The sequence below is a fragment of the Kogia breviceps genome, chromosome X (assembly GCF_026419965.1).
Source record: "Kogia breviceps isolate mKogBre1 chromosome X, mKogBre1 haplotype 1, whole genome shotgun sequence".
NCBI classification, from domain to species: Eukaryota; Metazoa; Chordata; class Mammalia; order Artiodactyla; family Physeteridae; genus Kogia; species Kogia breviceps.
In genome coordinates, this window is record NC_081330.1 from 29,529,989 (window position 1) to 29,549,831 (window position 19,843).

Below are 19,843 nucleotides of genomic sequence, written 5' to 3' on the forward strand. Positions count from 1 at the left end.
AACTTTTCAGCTTATCAAGCTCTTTCTTGTTCGTGACATGGTCTTATTTTATATATATATATCTTTATTGGAGTATAATCGCTTTACATTGTTGTGGTAGTTTCTGCCGTACAACAAAGTGAATCAGCTATATGTATACATATATCCCCATATCCCCTCCCTCTTGCGTCTCCCTCCCACCCTCCCTATCCCACCCCTCTAGGTGGTCACAAAGCACTGAGCTGACCTCCCTGTGCTATGCAGCAGCTTCCCACTAGCTATCCATTTTACATTTGGTAGTGTATTTATGTCAGTGCTACTCTCTCACTTTGTCCCGGCTTCCCCTTCCCCACCTGTGTCCTCAGGTCCATTATCTACATCTGCATCTTTATTCCTGCCCTGCCATTAGGTTCATCAGTACCGTTTTTTTTTTATTCCATATATGTGCGTTAGCATACGGTGTTTGTTTTTCTCTTTCTGACTTACTTCACTCTATATGATAGACTCTAGGTCCAGCCACCTCATTACAAATAACTCAATTTCGTTCCTTTTTATGGCTGAGTAATATTCCTTTGCATATATGTGCCACATCTTCTTTATCCATTCATCTGTCAGTGGACACCTAGGTTGCTTCTGTGTCCTGGCTATTGTAAATAGTGCTGCAATGAACATTGTGGTACATGTATCTTTTTGAATTACAGTTTTCTCATGGTGTATGCCCAGTAGTGGGATTGCTGGGTCGTATGGTAGTTCTATTTTTAGTTTTTTAAGGAACCTCCATACTGTTCTCCATAGTGGCTGTATCAATTTACATTCCCACCAACAGTGCAAGAGGGTTCCCTTTTCTCCACACCCTCTCCAGCATTTATTCTTTCTAGATTTTTTGTTGATGGCCATTCTGACCGGTGTGAGGTGATACCTCATTGTGGTTTTGACTTGCATGTCTCTAATTAGTGATGTTGAGCATCTTTTCATGTATTTGTTGGCAATCTGTATGAGTGACATGGTCTTAATGTTACTGATGTTTCCTACCCATTTTTTTTTTCCCTTTGTTGTCACAGTGAAATTTTTTTGAAGGCCAGACTTTGCAGATTGTTGGACTAGCTGTCAGGATCATGAACCACACAAGTTTCCCAATATATTTTAATAATCAGACTTTTAAAAGCACTTGACACATTAATACCCTTAGTGTAGAATTGTCATTTCCTCAGTCAACCCACACACATTATTTTCATGTTATTATACTATTTTAAATTTATGGTGTCTGGAAATAACCAGAAGATGCAAGTAGTGACTTGACACTTTCTTAGGAAAACCACTTATGTAAGTTCATCTTTACAAGTTTACAAATTATAGGTCATCAGCCCTGGCAGTCAGTGGTCATTTTGAAACTTCTTTTCTCTAAGGAAATAGCTCCATTTTTCAGTTACTGCTTGCTTGGTAATGTTATCACCTCTGTTAATAGGCAGCTATTAAGTTTTCAATATATTGTTCCTAATATTTATATTCTGCGAATTTATCATTTTCAGGCCAAGGAGAGTTGTTATATAAGACTGAGGTACTAGAGGCTTCCTTTTTCTGACTTAATCCTTACCCTGTTTGAGTTCTTCCCACGTTGTACTCAATTGGAAACAATTGGGCAAGCGGCTGGCTTCCTTGCTCATGACCTTCAGAAATCACCCCTTTAATCTCCTAGTAAAAACAGTCTTCTGTGTTTCAGTTTGAAAGTGACAGGATACAAGAGAATCATCCTTTTCGTGAGCTGTTCCTAAATTTGTAATAACTGTTTGATTATATTTAGACTTTAAAAACACAATCGCCCAGAGCTTAAACCTAAGGATAATGATTTAAATATTCTAAAAAAATACTCCCCGTCTAGATGGTAAACAGAGGTCCATTTTTATCTTAATTCATAAACTGTGTTTTCACAAATAAATGTATGATTATAATATAGACACAAACCCTCAATACCAAAGGACAACTATAATTCCATTTAGAGGGCAACTATTTGATATTTCTTTCCATTTGAAATTTTCTCCTAGAATCTGTAAGCAACTAAGCTTTTGTAGAATATGATTGCTTCCCTTAAAATCAGCATACCCAGCAAATCCATTCTGTGCTACATATTTGAAGTTAAAATATATTGGAAGATTTTTTTTTAAAAATCATGTGATTGACTTATTAAGTACACTCAAATATAGAGTCTTGATTCCAGGAGAACCTTCAGGCCCAAAAGAGTCATTATATAAAACCAAGTAGCAAGCAGCTTCGTTTTGTTTTGTTGTTTTTCCTCCTGACCCACCCTACCCCTTTGAGTTCCTCCTATTTTACACCCATGTGGGGATATGAAGTAGGCGGGTCCGTCTCATCACATTCTGTATCGTTGAGGTAACCAAATGTGATGTAACCGCCCTGATTACCTCCCAAAAGAAGAACATCAATGTGTTCTTCTGAATTCCGTTTATAATGTTTCTCCTTGTATAAATAAGAGGATATGTGTCAGTTGCCCTTTGTAATTTTCTTAGACCCATTATTTTTGCAGAATAGTAGATTTTGGTTCTAAAGAAATGCTTGCTTATATTTCTGAATGTTCCAGTGAGGAGGGGTTTTAACATTTCTCATGTTCCATAAGCGTTTTTTAATGACACCCCCTCCCTCTGCCCCACACTAACATCTGTTGTAATAACATTCCATCTTAACTGATTATGTTGACATAGTCATATGTCTATGTAAATAGAGAAGGGGAGTAGGAATGGGTGTCAGGAAAATGGGATTGATGGGAAAATCATTTCACAGTTTAACAGGTTCATTAGTACCAGTACATCATTTATTCTTCATACACACAATAACCATCGCCTGCATATAATGATGAAAAGAAAACAGTGGCAGCATTTGCAAGACATTTTAGATCATTTTAATGCATTTAGCCTTTTAAAATCTCGCCATGGAGTGTATGGACCCAAGCCCATAGTACATAAAAACGATGCTGTTAGTGTGTGTGTGAGCCTGGCTTATTGCTGAAATATAATTCCTTAGAAATGCTACTTTCCTTTGACACTGGGTACAGTGGGAAACTGGGGAAAGCTTAGAGTAGCTGTCACTTAAGTGAAAAAGGAGTCAGTTATTTCTGGTATCTTTCAAAATTGTCATATAAGAAATTGATCTTCTATTGAGGTTTTCTGTATTGAGGAGAAATATGACAGCTCAGAGATCTTTCACTTCAGTCAAATAAGTCAGGGTTTCAAATAATGAAATAACTTATAGAAAACGTGTTAGATTTTTCCAAATAAATGTACAATAAAATTACTGAAATATATCAAATGCATCCGTATCCCTTAATGGATTTGCAGTTTCTTTATTAAGCGACATATTACCAACTGGCACTCTAGGATTCTAGAGACCATCCCCTCTTTGTGGGAGCCATTATTGTCCAAATGGTTTTCTTCAGGACTAATCTCTTTCCTAACCTCAGAGAACAAGTGAATTCCACATCATCCCTTGTGCGCGATTCTGAACTCCAGTGGAATCACCTGAGAAAATAAGAGTCCCTGATGAGTTATGTGAAATAACCAACCGAAGTGTAATTCTTAAATTAGGGAGGGTCTCTAATTTAAATACTAGGCCACCAGACTACTGAAGGTGGTTCTCTAGAATAGGAATCAGAAAACTGATCCCTATTGCCAGAAAGGAAATCTTTTTGGCTTTGCAGGCTGTAGGATCTCTGTCACAACTAATCAGCTCTGCTATTGTATTATGAAAGCAACTATAGACAATTTGTTTGTAAACAAATGAGTGAAGTTGTGTTCCAGTAAAGCTTTATGTGTGAACACTGAAATTCGAATTCCATATAATTTTCATATTTCACAAACTATTCTTCTTTTGATTTGTGTTTCCAACTCTTTAAAAATGTAAAAGCCATTCATATTTTTATCCTGTTGGCCATACAAAAGCAGACGACGTACTGGATTTGGCTTACGGGCTGTAGTTTGCCTGACCTCCCCTCTTCTAGATTTTCCCAATTACCTCATTACCATTCCCACCTGTCATAGACTGTGATGGACTCACTGCTTTGTGGTTCCAACTCCTTGCTTGCTCATCCTGTGTCCCCTCCCCCAAACATCTCATTGCCTTGTAAATATGGAAAATAGAACTAAGGGCATGTATCAATATATAGACTTATTAATTAGATATATTCTATTTTAAAACTACATATATTGATTTTACTAATAACAATAACAATCCTGCATGGAGAAAGCCAAAGGTTGGCAATAAAGATTAAATGATGGGAAAAGCTAAAGGAGATGGGTTATCTAGCTGGAAGAAGACAAGTTTAGGGATGATGAACTATTATATACTTGTTGTGTTATTGGTGATTAATAGCCACCTTACACTTCAGGGACCTCTGTATGAGAAAGTATAGATGGATTCTTACAACCCCCATTACCAAAAAAGTGCAATTAAGTCAGTGATAGAAGAACAGCATTATCTTTCTACATAGGAAAATTTTAATAATCGTAAAGAGTGAATAGCTATTCAGATTCTAGCTCCCTATACAAAGAATAAGAGGAGGGCTTCCCTGGTGGTGCAGTGGTTGAGAATCCGCCTGCCGATGCAGGCGACACGGGTTTGTGCTCCGGTCCGGGAGGATCCCACATGCCGCGGAGCGGCTGGGCCCGTGAGCCATGGCCGCTGAGCCTGCGCGTCCAGAGCCTGTGCTCCGCAACGGGAGAGGCCACAAAAGTGAGAAGCCCGCGTACCACAAAAAAAAAAAAAAAAGAATAAGAGGAAACTAATGCAAACTGCATCAGACCAGATTGAATTAGACGTAAAGAAAGAGTGTAACAGTCTAGAAATTTCAAAGTTCAAGACAGAATTCTTCATTAAGAAAAGCATAGAACTGGAGTAAAAGCTACCTTTGACATCAAATAGATGGAAAGAAGTCTTTAAAACCCTTCTGATAGGCTGTGTGATTAGACTACATTCTTCTATCAGATAAAACCCTACCATTAATTACTTTGCTGATGCCAGTCAATATAGTAGATCCTCTGTAAGTGTAGAGAGGGAGATAATGATATACATTCAGGAGGATTTTGCTTGTCAATTAGGCAAAAGTCATGCTGAAGGCAAATGGAACTGAACATTCAAGAAGACATCCAGGACTTCCCTGGTGGCGCAGTGGTTAAGAATGCTCCTGCCAATGCAGGGGACACATGTTTGAGGCCTGGTCTGGGAAGATCCCACATGCTGCAGAGCAACTAAGCCTGTGTGCCACAACTACTGAAGCCCGTGCACCTAGAGCCCGTGCTCCACAACAAGAGAAGCCACCGCAGTGAGAAGCCCACGCACCACAACGAAGAGTAGCCCCCGCTCACCACAACTAGAGAAAGCCCGCGCGCAGTGACGAGGACCCACTGCAGCCAAAAATAAATAAATTAAAAAAAAAAAAAAATAAAAGAAGGCATCCAGTGACTGAAAATAGTCACAAACAGTATTGGAGCAAACAGTTTTAGTTTGTCGTTAATTGTGGAAATAGCCCTTATTGGGGGGCAAGATTTTGCAGGATCTTGCTACCTGATGGGAGGGTTTAGAAGAAATAGAGTTGGTAAGGGTACAAGCCTGAAGCAATGAACAAAACTAACGAGATTAAAAAAAGAGAACAGTTAAAAGCCTTTGAAATAAGACTGATAATTCAAAACTGAAGTAGAAAAGGAAATCAGTAAAGGGATATGAGAAGTGGTATAATACAGGTGTTGTTAGAGGAGAAATAAGTAGTTCATGTAGTGAATTTGGTGAAATGAAGTTATTGAAGAGAGTAGAAAATTAATCTCTCTCTCTCTCTAGTTTTGCCTGTTCTCACATTACTGTTGTTTTCTTAAATAGGAAAACTTGTTCAAAGGATGATTCATCAATTAGGATTGCATTTGGCTGCAAGTAACCAAATTTTATTCCGGTGGCTTGATCAAATAGCCCCACTTAGTATCCTCCTGCTTCCATTCCATTGCCTACAACTGTATCGTATCATCAATCCCAGCTTCAAGGGAACCTGCTCATTTGAATTTTATTTTGAGTTGGGCACAGTGCTTTCCTGAGCAGTGTTGTGGTTCTGTTAGTAAGAAAAAAGCAGGGTTAGTGGATTCAAGCATTTGGGTTGGCAAGTGGCAATGTCTGCCATAAATAGTATAAACTTTTCAAATCAATCTAGATGTTGTACTTTCGACCAGAGTCCTCCTAACATCCCTATTGTTTTTCTGCCTTTTAAAAAAGATCACATTTTCTATCTGTCTGGACTGTCATTGTTCTAGTCTTGAGGTTATAACAGTTTGATATTTAAGTAAGATGAGGCCACTTCTCAAATACTTTATGTTAAAGATGATAAATTTGTTACTGAGAGGAAGTACCCCTAATAAAAATCTTAACTTCATATTATGCTGCTAAGCATCTTCAAGTTAAGAGCAGTACTGGCTACAATGGTATTAGGTGGTTATATACAAGCTATTGGCTTTAATGTGTAAATACTGAAAAATTATTGTCAGTGTCCATTTTGTAGTCTGGATGTAAAATAAAGCAATAGGCATCAAAACATACACCAGGCAGTGTGCATACTTTGATTTTCAACTTAAATTTTTGCTTCATATCTGTTAACCTTTGTTTCCTATATGGTGTATCATATAGAATCCAAGTGTTTTTCTTCCTTGTGATCTTTTTCATCTTTTCTTCCCACATATTTAGAGCAAAGAAATGGGAGAAATGTCAAATTATAAAGATGTAACAAGATCCTAGAAGAAAAGAAATCCTAGTGATTTCTTCAGCAACAGAAATGTTACCTTATTATATTATGTAGCTCGTCTGATGTAACATGTATCAATGTATTAATGGTTCATATTATTAACATAATGTCAATAATTAGTATAAGTGACCCCCAAAGAATATCTCATAGCCATAATAGAAATGTTTCAGTTATTTGGATATTATTATTGTTCCACCTAAAAGGAAAAGTAATTAATTGCTAAATTTGAAATTATAAATCATTTTAAAAAATTCATTCTTTCTTTTTATTTTTTAAACAACAGCTACAGTAGAATGTTACAATCCAAGAACAAATGAATGGACCTATGTTGCCAAAATGAGTGAGCCCCACTATGGCCATGCTGGAACTGTGTATGGAGGCGTAATGTATATTTCAGGTAAATAATTGCAAATGCAATTAATATAATACATAGACTTTTAGCTATGTCGCCATCTTTCCATCTGGTGTTAATAATAATCCTGGAAATAACCAAATATATAATTTGTATTGATTTTAGAATATATTTTGTGTGTACATTTGCATATGAATCCTTTGGCATTTTATAAGTTTATAAGACTAGCAGCTAACCAATCCTACTGTAAATACCTTACTTAGAAGAAATTGGAAAGCTTTCAGCTTCTCCAGCTTGCCTTTCAGTCCCCATACTCTGTACTCCAATAACTCGGTACTCTAATATCCACCATTCATATTCTCTATAACAACATTTAATTCATTGTTATTCAGAATTTAGCCAAACTCTATGAGGAAATATATCATTATGTAACATGTAAGCTCTACTGTGCATAAAACTTGCTACCAATATACATATAATGCATAATAACGTTCATTCTCTCATTTAGTGCAACCCATAATATATGTTTCTCTTGTCCTTAGCATTATAATGGGTTCTACTATGGTGTCATTGAATAAATAATTCTGTGCTGATTACCTGTATTTTGGCCACATGCACATATATTTTTCTAATAAAAAATTCGGAAACGGCTGCAGTTGGCTCTGGGTCCCAGTAACAACTTTCATTCTCAAACTGTTGGTGTTCAAATCATCCTTCCGTAGAATTTAGAAAGGAGTCTTATTTTAATGTAATGTTCACTTCAGGTATTGAAATTTTATTCCCTTATTCAGGTTCTTACCATTTGGCCCTGACACAGTCTACCTCTGAGAGTTTTCCCCCTTTTGAAGCCCTGCCAGTGCCAGGCCAGCAGTTACGCTATTAGAGAACAAAGGCGATAAGGTGATGTTTGTGGTCTGAGTCTCTGAACGCTGCCTTATGAAATCTATAATGAAGAAGGATCAGGGAAAGGCCTGTAGTGTATGATTGGCAGGTTTCTGGTGTTAAATATATGAGCAACTATGGCATGTCTTATATTGAAAGAGCCATCCAGGAAATCATATGCTCCACTAATCAATGATTTACACATCCACCTATTTTACGAGTGTAGCTGCTATGCCATTATAAGGAGAGCTCCAAGTCCTCTGGGGGAAAAAAGATGACATTCGAATTGTTCTAGTGGTGCTTTGGCATAACTAGGATACATTGCACAAATGACCTTCCCAGTCAAGAGTAGGCTAGGTGGGCTTCCCTGGTGGCGCAGTGGTTGAGAGTCCGCCTGCCGATGCAGGGGACACGGGTTCGTGCCCCGGTCCGGGAAGATCCCACATGCTGCGGAGCGGCTGGGCCCGTGAGCCATGGCCGCGGGCCGCGGAGCCTGCGCGTCCGGAGCCTGTGCTCCGAAACGGGAGAGGCCACAACAGTGAGAGGCCCGCGTACCGCAAAAAAAACAAAAAAACCCAAAAAACAGTAGGCTAGGAACCACAGCTGAGTTTCAAACCAAAGAGCACTGTTTCGCTTGCTGGCAATTCAGTGAAGTACAGAAAAAATATCTGAAAGCAGAAAAAAAATTGATTGCTCTCTGGCCACCAGACAACAGAGCTTTGAATGATATGGCTAAAGATTAGTTTAGTTTTCTCCCTAATCTGCACACTATATAGTCTGCTACTTTCATTGTACAGACTGATTTAGATGTGCTCTAAGAATATACTTTGTAGATGATATAGGCTCAATAGAGCAACAACAAATTGCTGTACATACAAAATTCCATATATATTCAGCATTCTAATTCTTTAGCTTTTTAAGAGAGGACATTACCCACCCGCACCCTACCCACCCAACACTCTACAAAAATAATCAGTTCTGAATATTCGTATAAGCTTGTACATTTGCACAATTCTTTCGACTTTTCCAAAGCATTGTGATTTATTTCAATTCAGAGTCACAATCCTAATGAGAGAACTAGAGTGGACATTTTATTGGACAAATGAGGAAACGGGCACCTAGGCTTTAAAGTGCCCTAGCGGGGCTTCCCTGGTGGCGCAGTGGTTGGGGGTCCGCCTGCCGATGCGGGGGACGCGGGTTCGTGTCCCGGTCCGGGAGGATCCCACGTGCCGCGGAGCGGCTGGGCCCGTGGGCCATGGCCGCTGGACCTGCGCGTCCGGGAGAGGCCGCAGCGGTGAGAGGCCCGCATACCGCCAAAAAAAAAAAAAAAAAAAAAAAAAAAAAAAGTGCCCTAGTGGCAGGAGTGAATGATGCTTTGTAGTTGGAATTTCCTGTAAACCCGACTCTAAGAGTGGCCAAAATACATTTTCGTTCTGTAAAGCCTCTTAAATCCCATGGGTCTCTGTTTGAGAAAGTCATTACAATAATATAAGCTGCATTTTTGTTCTTTAAGGAGATGAAGATGTTATTTTCTTTATTTTTAATCCAGAGAAAGTATAGCAGGGAGACATTTATAAGAACAAGGTTGATAAGCTCTAAAATGTCACAATACCTGGATAGAAGTTAATTATCTGTGACCTGTGACAGAGATCCTCCGATTTACTTTTGCATTTTTATAATAATCTGTTTACCTCATGCCTATAATTTTCATTCTTTAGGAGGAATTACTCATGACACTTTCCAAAAGGAGCTCATGTGCTTTGACCCTGATACTGACAAATGGATCCAGAAGGCACCAATGACCACTGTCAGAGGTCTGCATTGCATGTGTACAGTGGGAGAAAGGCTGTATGTCATTGGTGGCAATCACTTCAGAGGAACAAGCGATTATGATGACGTCCTAAGCTGTGAATACTACTCACCGATCCTTGACCAGTGGACCCCAATTGCTGCCATGTTAAGAGGGCAGAGTGATGTTGGGGTCGCTGTCTTTGAAAATAAAATCTACGTGGTTGGTGGGTATTCTTGGAATAATCGTTGTATGGTAGAGATAGTGCAGAAATATGATCCAGATAAAGATGAATGGCATAAGGTCTTTGATCTCCCAGAGTCCCTGGGTGGCATCCGAGCTTGCACGCTCACAGTTTTTCCACCTGAAGAAACCACACCATCACCTTCTAGAGAGTCCCCTCTTTCTGCACCTTAAGATCGTCCCTACAACTTAAGATGCTGTAGTCCTATCTTTGCAATGTGTCCTGAATTCTCTTCTTTCGCCCTCCCCCTTAAGTAGTGTATGTTAGGATTAGCCTCCAGTAATTGATACAAATATTGGAAAAAAGACGACATTGATGTTCTTTGTGCTGTTTGTTTGGCCTCGAGTGTTTATAAAGTGGTAACAAAACCATTCTGGAAATGTATCCCATAGAAGCTGATGTTTAACATACGAAGAGAAAAACAAAAAAAGCAAGGCAAGGTATTGTCTATAAGATGTGTCTGCAGTACTTTTTTGATGCTGTGTACTGGGTGTAAGGTATTTGTCATCTTACATTAGAAAGCCCAATAAACCAAGTTGAAGGTGGATTATAGTAAATGTACAACTGTGCTAACTAGGCTTCAAAGTAAAAAGTTTTCCTTTCATCTTTGATTGTGAGATGTGAAAGGGAGGTAGCCCGCTCCAACAGGAAACAATAGACAAAAGGTTGCCAACTCGCATGAGCTACCTCCCTCTTTTCATAAAGTATTTTTGACATATCTGTCAGCCCGCCTGTCTGTGGGGTACATTGGGAACACATCAAGTTTCTTAGACACACAGGAGAAAGAATAATTGTAATTCACGACTATTAATTTTAAAAAAAACAGCATGACCCCTCAACTTGTAAGCAAGGCTTTGGGGGTTTTTAAGTGTGTATGAATATACACACACACATATATCAGAGAGAAGAATTTTAAAAACTGAGTAGCACGTCAAACAAATGCAAAAAAGAAAACTTTGAAATTTCTTCCAAAAAGCAGCTTCCATTAAAATGGGAATTCAGTATGCACGTACTGAGTGCACGTATGTAGAATCAAACTGAATTTAGGTGAATAAGGGCTAGAAATTTTGAGCAACTAAATTTGTCATTTGGCCAAATTTTTCCTTCCAAAACTGTAATCTACACCTTCTCCTTTGCTGTTGAGGTAACTTACATGTTATATGTATTCTGTATACTCAGTTCATAAGATTATTTAGCGCAAAGTATAGCAGCTCCACCTGGTGAGCTGCTTTTGCTCAGTGAATTCCACTTCCATGTTTTATTTTTTTTGTTCAATAAAAAACATTTAATGTCGCTTTGGTGTGAGGTATCCTATTCTTGTCTGAGTTGGCTTCCTTTGGCTTCCTTTGATTAAATACCTTTCTTTTTTTTTTTTAGTATGCCAAGATCCAAATGATCAGAACTTAAGAGTACTGAACAGCTTGGATTAATGAATACTAATGACTTTCATTCAAGGAAGAAAAGAATTTGACCAGGTCAAACTTCATTGGTGAAAACTCATTTGTTGGTTGTCTTTGAGGAATTAGTTTGGAGAAGATGCTAACTGACCCCTCTCTATCCCCACAGGGTAATAATATGTCTAAACCACAAGAGCAGTGGAATTTCTGAGGTCAGTTTCCCTGATCTTCCAGAAGACCCATCTTGCCTAATGAGAAGGGATTGTGTAAAATGACTTAAGAGATTTGTTCTTGACCGAAAAAATGTTTTTGTAAGAGATTGATAAGTATGTTAGGGCCATATGTATGATCTTTCCTACTTTATCTGCAAATGACCAGATTAAATCTGAACCCCAAATTTCGAGCTATTCCAAACCAACTAGAGTGTTGCCAGAGTTCTTATCTAGTGGAGAATTGGCAGTGCCCATGTCACTGCCTGTCTTGAGTTAATCATAATGGAGAAAACAATTTTCCCATCAGTGGTGCTTTTGAATGTTAGGAGAAGCCTGGTCTGAATTTGAAAGACCCTTTTTGGCAAGATTGTTCTTAAGTCAGAGAAACTGGTCACGTGATTTCAGTTGTCTGCCTATAGGCAGATCAGATTCAGCCATTTGCAGAGAGTTAACACCCTCCTGAACACGGGAACATGTACAGGACAGACTAATGGTCCCACCGCAGTCCAGTGTGGGTGTTCCTGGTCAGGCGGCTCTCCTCCAAGCAGCAAAGGTTTTTTCCATCTTGTGGCTTCTTCTGCCTCTTGGGTCCTTGGAATCCTCTCCATTCAGTCAGCAGAAGAAAAATGGAACATTGCAGGTATGAGGGCTGTCGGGCTTGAAAGAGGCATGCATCACTTCTACCCACGTTCTGCTGGCCGGAAGTTAATCCTGTGTCCACACAGAAGCCCAAAGGGGACTGGAAAATAGCAGATAGCCGCGTGCCCAGAAAGAAGAGGAAACAGGGTTGGTGATCCGGTCGCAGTTTGCCGCAGGGAATAACAAAGCACAAGGTTCTGTTTGACAGCTTACCTTTTCTGCATCCAGGCCATATGTTATTTAGAACAACAATTCATGTCATGCAAGTGCTGTTATTAAACAATTCCAACAGCTGGTACATTGTTACACATTTTCCTTCACAGCGAATTAACAATTTTTCTTTATAAAAAATATCTGCCAGTCATCGGTTGGCTTTACAAGCATTTCTCACATTTGCCTTCCTTAGGTTCTTGATCTACTTGAAAAAGGAGTTACAGAATACATTAAATCTCAAAAGGTTCATCATTTCCCTTCCTGGTCAAGGTTGGTAGAGTGGGAAAGATGAAAGAAGACAGCTACTTTGCCTGTTTCTAGAATTTTTTAAAAATTCATCTCATAATCAGGTTTTGCCCTGAAAAGTAAAACGATGACCTGAACCTGTTTCCTCTCTAATATTACTTTGGAGACTTAACAGTATATAAGTATGTATTGTTTCCTTGGAAGTTGCTAAAATAATTCCCTCCCATTGTACCCGGAGAGAGTGCCCCCATAGGGCAAGTAAGTAGTGTTGTATTTAATTAGTTCGACTGTGACCTTTTTTTTTTTTTTCCATTTCAAGGGCCTTTGTGTATTCCCCCCCCCCCCAAGAATGGTAAGTAGACTTCCTCATGTGGAAAGTTGACCCTGCCTCTAATTTTATTCTTGGCTCTTGTGTCTTATTTTCAAGGCACTAGACCTCAGGTTTAGTCCTTTCCACATCAGAGATCTCTTGGAGTATGCGGGCAGGAAAGTAAATGTGAAACAAGTTCACAGGGATTAAAGGAATTTTATTTTAAATTGGTCACATCATGTAGTATTTTACAACTCTTGGTAATTATAAAAAGGCAAAATACAGAAAAATTGGTAAATACAAGAAAGAAGAAAAGTCATTCATCTCCCCCCATATCAGTAATGATTGCTAAATGTGAGTATATTGTTTTTACACAATTATCAGAACGTTACAGGTTGGCAAACGTTTTCTGTAAAAATCAGTAAGTATTTTAATCTCTGTGGGCCGTTGGTCTCTGTGGCAACTACTCATCTCTGATGTTGTAGTGCAAAAATGTCGATAATATGTAAATGAATGAGTGAGGATGTGTTCTAATAAAAGTTTAGGACACTGAAATTTGAATATCATATAATTCTCACATAGTATAAAATATGACTCCTCTTTTGAGTTTTCAGCCATTTAAAAATTTTTAGCTCCTGGGCCATAGAAAAACAGACCACGGACCAGACTTGGTCCGTGGTCTGTAGTTTGCTGACTCCTGCAGTACAAGAGTGTGTTTCATTATCATTCATTTATTCTTTTTTAAAAAAGTTAATCAATCAATTAATTTATTTATTTTTGGCTGCATTGGGTCTTCATTGCTGCGCACGGGCTTTCTCTAGTTGTGGCGAGCGGGGGCTACTCTTTGTTGCGGTGCGCGGGCTTCTCATTGCAGTGGCTTCTCTTGTTGTGGAGCACGGGCTCTAGGTGCACAGGCTTCAGTAGTTGTGGCACGAGGGCTCAGTAGTTGTGGCTCGCGGGCTCTAGAGTGCAGGCTCAGCAGTTGTGGCGCACGGGCTTAGTTGCTCCGTGGCGTGTGGGATCTTCCCGGACAAGGGCTCAAACCCGTGTCCCCTGCATTGGCCGGCGGATTCTTAACCTCTGTGCTACAAGATAAGCCCCCCATTTATTCTTTCAAGAAACATTTACTGTGAACGTATTCTGTATCAGTCAATGAAGAGTCCTAGGGTCTACACAGATGAATAAAACTGAATCCCTGCCCTCAAGGAGCTCAGTCTAATTGGGTAGGTAGAAGCTTACAATGTAGTGTGCTGGAGGCTAGGATGGGCGTCTAAAGAAGCCACATCTGAGCAAGTCACAAAAATAGATGTTTATAAAATGAATGCCTGGGACTCTAGTGCCTGCATTAATAAAATACAACTTTTCTTGCCACAAAGCTATAAATAAAAGAATACGCATAAGGAAGGGGCAGCCAGTCCTTGAAACCCTAGCTCCTGCCCCCTGATCAACTTGATCTAATTACCCCAACTCCCAACTTGCTGGTTCTGTGCTAGGTAGGGTCACACACAACGTGTCCTTTAAAATACTCTGTAACCAGCAGAGTACAGGATGGGATATTTAACAAGACTTCCCTAAAATCTCAGTGCTTCAATATGTTTTTTTACTGCAGGTAACAGAAATCCCCAACTCTAACAATAAGGAAATGTGTTTTCTCACAGAGCTGCAAAGCCCACTGGAGATAAAGGAGGCCCCAGGCAAGATGTAATTAGCTCAGTGTCATCAAACTCCCAGGTTGGTTTCTTTTTTTATTTCCTCATATCCCCACTCTGTTTGCAACAGCATTTGTAAACACTGTGTTTTGCCAGTAGCATCCCTTGTTCACATCCACAGAGAGAGAAAACCTCTCCCACAGTCATGGAATTTAAATTCTCTTTAGTCTGATGGAGGCAACCCAGGACATAAGATGCTCGCGGCCCTGTTGGCAGGGGAATGCGGTGCACGGATCGGCTTAGATTAACTATCTTACATGAAATCATTGTTGGGGAATTAACCATAATACCCTCCTCTCTCAGGAAGAACAAGAGGGAAACATGGAGAAGGAAATTTAGCTAATTGGATTTACTGGTTCACTTTGTCCAAAATCAGTCTAGGCTTTTTCTAGGTTCATGTTTTTCAAAGTCTGGGTCACAACCTATTAGTAAAGAAATTCCCAAAGTGTGGTCCAGGCAACCTGGTGTCTCTGAGACTCTTTCAGGGAATTCATGAGGTCAAAACTATTCTCATCATAATACTAAGCTCTCATTTGCCTGTTTCACTCTCATTCTCAAGTGTACGGTGGCATTTTCCAGAGGTTGAAGGACACACGGTGATGCCATTCCTCTGTCAGGTCATAGGATATGGGTTTGTGTATTCTTGTATTTAAAAAACCCTCAGGGAGTTCTCTGGTGGTCTAGTGGTTAGGACTCGGCGCTTTCACTGCCGTGGCCCCGGGTACAATCCCTGGTCGGGGCCAAGAAACAAAAGCAAAAAAACCCTCTCATTGTTCATTTCTAATACAGTAAACATCAATAGCTTTAACTCACATAAACACAACCTCTTTGGTACCCTCAAATTTTAAGAATGTATGGGAGTCCTGAGACCCAAAAGTCTGAGAACTACTGAGTTGTAAGATCAATTTTAGAAATATTTTTTACAGAAATAGAATAAAAAATAGAGTGTGCCATACATCATAAATGTAAGTATTGTTTTGTGAAGTTTTCTTTGGATTATATATATGTGTTTATATATATATACACATACACATGTATTTCATCAAAAGAAAAAAATTCACAAAACAATACTTATGTGTGTGTGTGTGTGTGTGTGGTTATGATATAAGTAAAATGTTCTAATGTGGGACCTGATCAAAAATGGTTGAAAGCACTGCTCATTGGTCCATGTAACAAAGGCTCTCTTCCCACCATTCCATCCACCACTAAGGAACACACTCAAGACTCCTGAGTTGTTTGAAGTCCTGACACCAAAGAGCGAGGCCCCAGCAGATACATCACCTAAGGTTTGATTTCTCAGTTCTCATGTCTTATCTGAAAATCTACCTGTTCCCTCAGTGATTAAACCCAGGCAGCCACAACCACCTATAAGGTCTGCCCTAGCCTGGTAGGAATTTGCACCAAAACCACATTAGAAGAGAACACATACTCTGAATGTAGCATAAGGGGTGCACAATCATGGCAGCAGGCCATGATTTTGATTCGTCGCACAAATCTCTTCACGAAGGTGTTTCTCAAAAGGAACAGTAGCTGTAATAGACATTAATAAATATGGAAAGCAGGGACTTCCCTGGCGGTCCAGTGGTGTCGACTCCGTGCTTCCATTGCAGGGGTCACGGGTTCGATCCCTGGTCGGGGAACTAAGACCTCGCAAGCTGCGTGGTGTGGCCAAAAATAAAATAAAATGTACAGCTTTCAACATACAGAAATAAAGAGATGAATAAATACAGAAGGCAAAAAGGGCCTAACTGTAAGCCATAGAAACCAAACTCCAACCAGCTGAGGCTAAAAGAAAAAAAGTATATTAGACCAGTTAGTGGGGCATCTTACACAACCATAAGAAGACCAGAGCTGTTGCTGGGACACAGGGAAAACCAGAGGAAGGACTCAAAGAGTGTCAGCCCTCTGACTCTGCTTTTCTCTCAGGGTTGGACTCGTTGCTTCCCAGCCTCTTTGACATGGCAGTGGCTAGGAATGGGAGCTCGGGGAACATCTGCCTTTCCCCACAATGACAAAACTCTCCCCTCTCCCCATCGTCAGCTGAAAACTCCTTGGGAAGCACAGCGATAGGACGGGTTTACATTAGATGCTTACCTTTGGCTGAATACGCAAGGGCCTCAGGGCCCTGATGTGAGGGGCAGGAACTCGATCCCCGGAAAGGGGTACATTCCCATTGAACGGGGAAATTATTTTGAGCCAAGATGTCCCCCAAATTGATGTCTAGGCAAATAATAAGTTCAAGCTACACAGAGTAACCCCACTCAGGTCCAAAGGAAAATGTGTGTGGGGGCCAATCAAGAGGTCAAATAGTTCTCAAAAGCTAACAGAGTTTGTCTGGAGAACTGATTTCTACTCAGGGCTCAGGAAGTACCTCTCCACCTGCTGCCTTCCGCCTCACTGTGGTCTACACATACCTTCAGGCCTGCCTGCTTTGGAAGCCCGTCACCTTCACTGTATGACATCTTGGTCCCGGTAGAGACAGAAATGCAAAATGACAAAAACTGGCAGGATCTGAGCTAGGATCTCCAAGTGTTTGTTTTGAGTCTTTAACAAGGCAGCCTCCAAGCTGTTAGTTAAACACAACAAATGTGTAATGAAGTTGCTGTAGCAGATTTTCGGAACAAGGCTGGGAACGTGGTGGCAGGGCACCAAATGCAGTTAGCGTGGCCTAGCCAGGAACAGGTCCTTTGTCCTTGGGACAAATTAGAGTGACTTGTGGCCAGAGCACTCAAGGGCAAGAGTAGGTGTCCTGGTGGCCGCAAGAGCTGATAAAGGCTGGGACATCTGTGACCTTATATCTGGTGCCTCCTTTCTGTCCCTGTATTAGAAGCTTTTTCCCACCAAGTCTTTGATACCCTCAGGTAAGAGAGATGATCACAATCTCTCCTGCTAGAGGCATTGAGAAGGTTACAGGGAAGGTGTGGATGTATTTGGGAGGCTTCTGGATGTGTGTACATAGGCTGTACGTCTCCACCAATTAGGAGTCCAGAATAAAATGTTTGGGACAACTGATTCAGGAGTGAGAGGTTTGCAAGGTCATGGCAATGTCAGGTTGTGTGGTGCTGGGCAACCAGTCAGACTGATCCAGTGCGGAGGGCAAGGGCGGTCACAGCCAGGGCTACGTTCTTCCGAAGTCAGATATCTGAAGTCATGTCTGGTAAAAAGCCTTCAAGTTGAAAACTTCCTGGCACACCTGAGGACACAGCAATCTGAAGTCTCCTTTTCCTACTCAATACTCTGTAACAACCTACATGGGAAAAGAATCCAAAAAGGAATAGCTATATGAATATGTATAACTAAATCACTTTGCTGTACACCTGAAACTAACACAACACTGTAAATCAACTATAGTCCAATATAAAATTAAAAATTAAAAAAAAAATAGTCTCTCTTTCCTGCCCCCCTCTTATGACTCTGAATGAGCCCTTCCCAAGTGGGAAGGGCTTGAACCTTTTTTGGATTCAATTCAATTAGTCCATTGCCTTAGACTAATGGCCCGAAAGGACTAATGATCATCATCAGTGAAAATAGTTCCAACCATAGAATTTTCCATCACGGGTTCGGAAGGGTGACATTTGTTCAGAGCTCTCAAGAACGGGGCCAGAAGCCTGAGAAGCATGCCTGGGGCATCTATGGGTACAGAACTGAGCAAAAGTGAGTTCTCACAAATATTTCTTAAGGTAGGCTAAACTGCTGTAACACACAGACCCCCAAATGATAAAGTCAACATTTTTACTTCGTACCCATGTACCAGGCAAGCTGTGTCCTGGGTCTGAGGGTGGCTCTTCTCCACGCAGTCGCTCAGGAGCCAGATCTCCCATCTACAGCTTCCCAAATAGCCACGATCGTCTCCATCCCGGTGAGCGCCAATCAGAGAGGAGGGAATAGCTGAGGAGCAAGTGAGAGGATTTGCGGGCCAGATCTGGCTGTGGTACACAACTTCCCACTCAACTTTCAAGGAGGCTAGGAAATAAAATCTAAGGTTGGACTCAGAAGAAGAAAGAGACGATCGTGGTGAAGCACTAGCAGCTGCTGCCCCAGCAAAAGAGTCTCATCTCTTTGATTTAAGAGGCAATGCGTTGCCAAGGAACTGGCAGAATCTCATGCAGGGTCTGTCAGTCGAAAAGATCTCATGGGGCTTGAGATCGTGAAGTCAGAGAGGGGACGAGAGGAGATTGCAGATTATCAGTGAGGGAACCCCATCTGCTATGACCCTGGAACTGAAGATTAACTGTACTTAAAACAATCAAGATGACACTGGGGGCTTCCCTGGTGGCGCAGTGGTTGAGAGCCCACCCGCCGATGCAGGAGACACGGGTTCGTGCCCCGGTCCGGGAAGATCCCACGTGCCGCGGAGCAACTAAGCCCGTGAGCCATGGCCGCTGAGCCTGCGCGTCCGGAGCCTGTGCTCCGCAACGGGAGAGGCCACAGCAGTGAGAGGCCCGCATACCGCAAAAAAAAAAAAAAAAAAAAAAAGATGACACCGGTCAGGCCACCACGTGACCGACTTCAAGATGACGGTCAGAGCTGACTGCGCGGTTTCTGCACGTAGCCCGCTCCCTCCAACTATAAAAGCCCTGCCCATTGCTCAGTCCTGGGGGAGCTCCTGAAGCCCAGTGCCGGAGTCGGAACCTCGGGGGACTGTGGGCTCTGTCCGTTTGGTGTAAACTGTGGACCTCTCGTCAAGTGGAGAATCAAGAGCAAAATACAGGGGGAAACTGAGTCACGACCTCTGAAGCGTGGTTTGCTCCTTTTCCTAAGAGCAAAAACTCCAAACCCAAAGTTACGCTCTAAGGTTGGTGGCGAGAAATTGATTACAAATGATCGAAGTAGGGCCCGGACCCTCTGGACCAGGGTTTCCAGCAGGAAGCTTTGGATGGCTATCACGGAGGAAACCCCAATCTCCAGGATGGACCAGGGGAACACAGGAACATGCTCAAGAGCTGGGCCCGGTGAATTACTTCTGTGAGACTCCTAGGGTTCTGTGACAGAATCGTATTTTCTGAGTGCTTTCTGTGTGCCTGCTTGTGCAGATACAGATTTGAATGACGTGGGGAAACTTAGCTGATGGTACTGATCGTTCT

The 19,843-nt window shown here is 41.1% G+C and overlaps 1 protein-coding gene across 7 annotated transcripts in view; it reads left to right on the forward strand.

The window, feature by feature from the left end:
* The window catches only part of KLHL13 (kelch like family member 13), a 187,992-nt gene extending 176,664 nt beyond the window's left edge, over positions 1–11,328 (forward strand). For all 7 annotated transcript variants that reach the window (XM_059049666.2, XM_067023227.1, XM_059049664.2 and 4 more), the window contains 2 exons: positions 7,050–7,163; positions 9,719–11,328. In XM_059049666.2, coding sequence (XP_058905649.1) covers positions 7,050–7,163; positions 9,719–10,206 — 602 coding nt within the window. In that variant the 3' untranslated portion in view covers positions 10,207–11,328. The remainder of the gene's footprint in view (positions 1–7,049; positions 7,164–9,718) is intronic.
* The last annotated feature ends 8,515 nt before the right edge of the window (positions 11,329–19,843 follow it).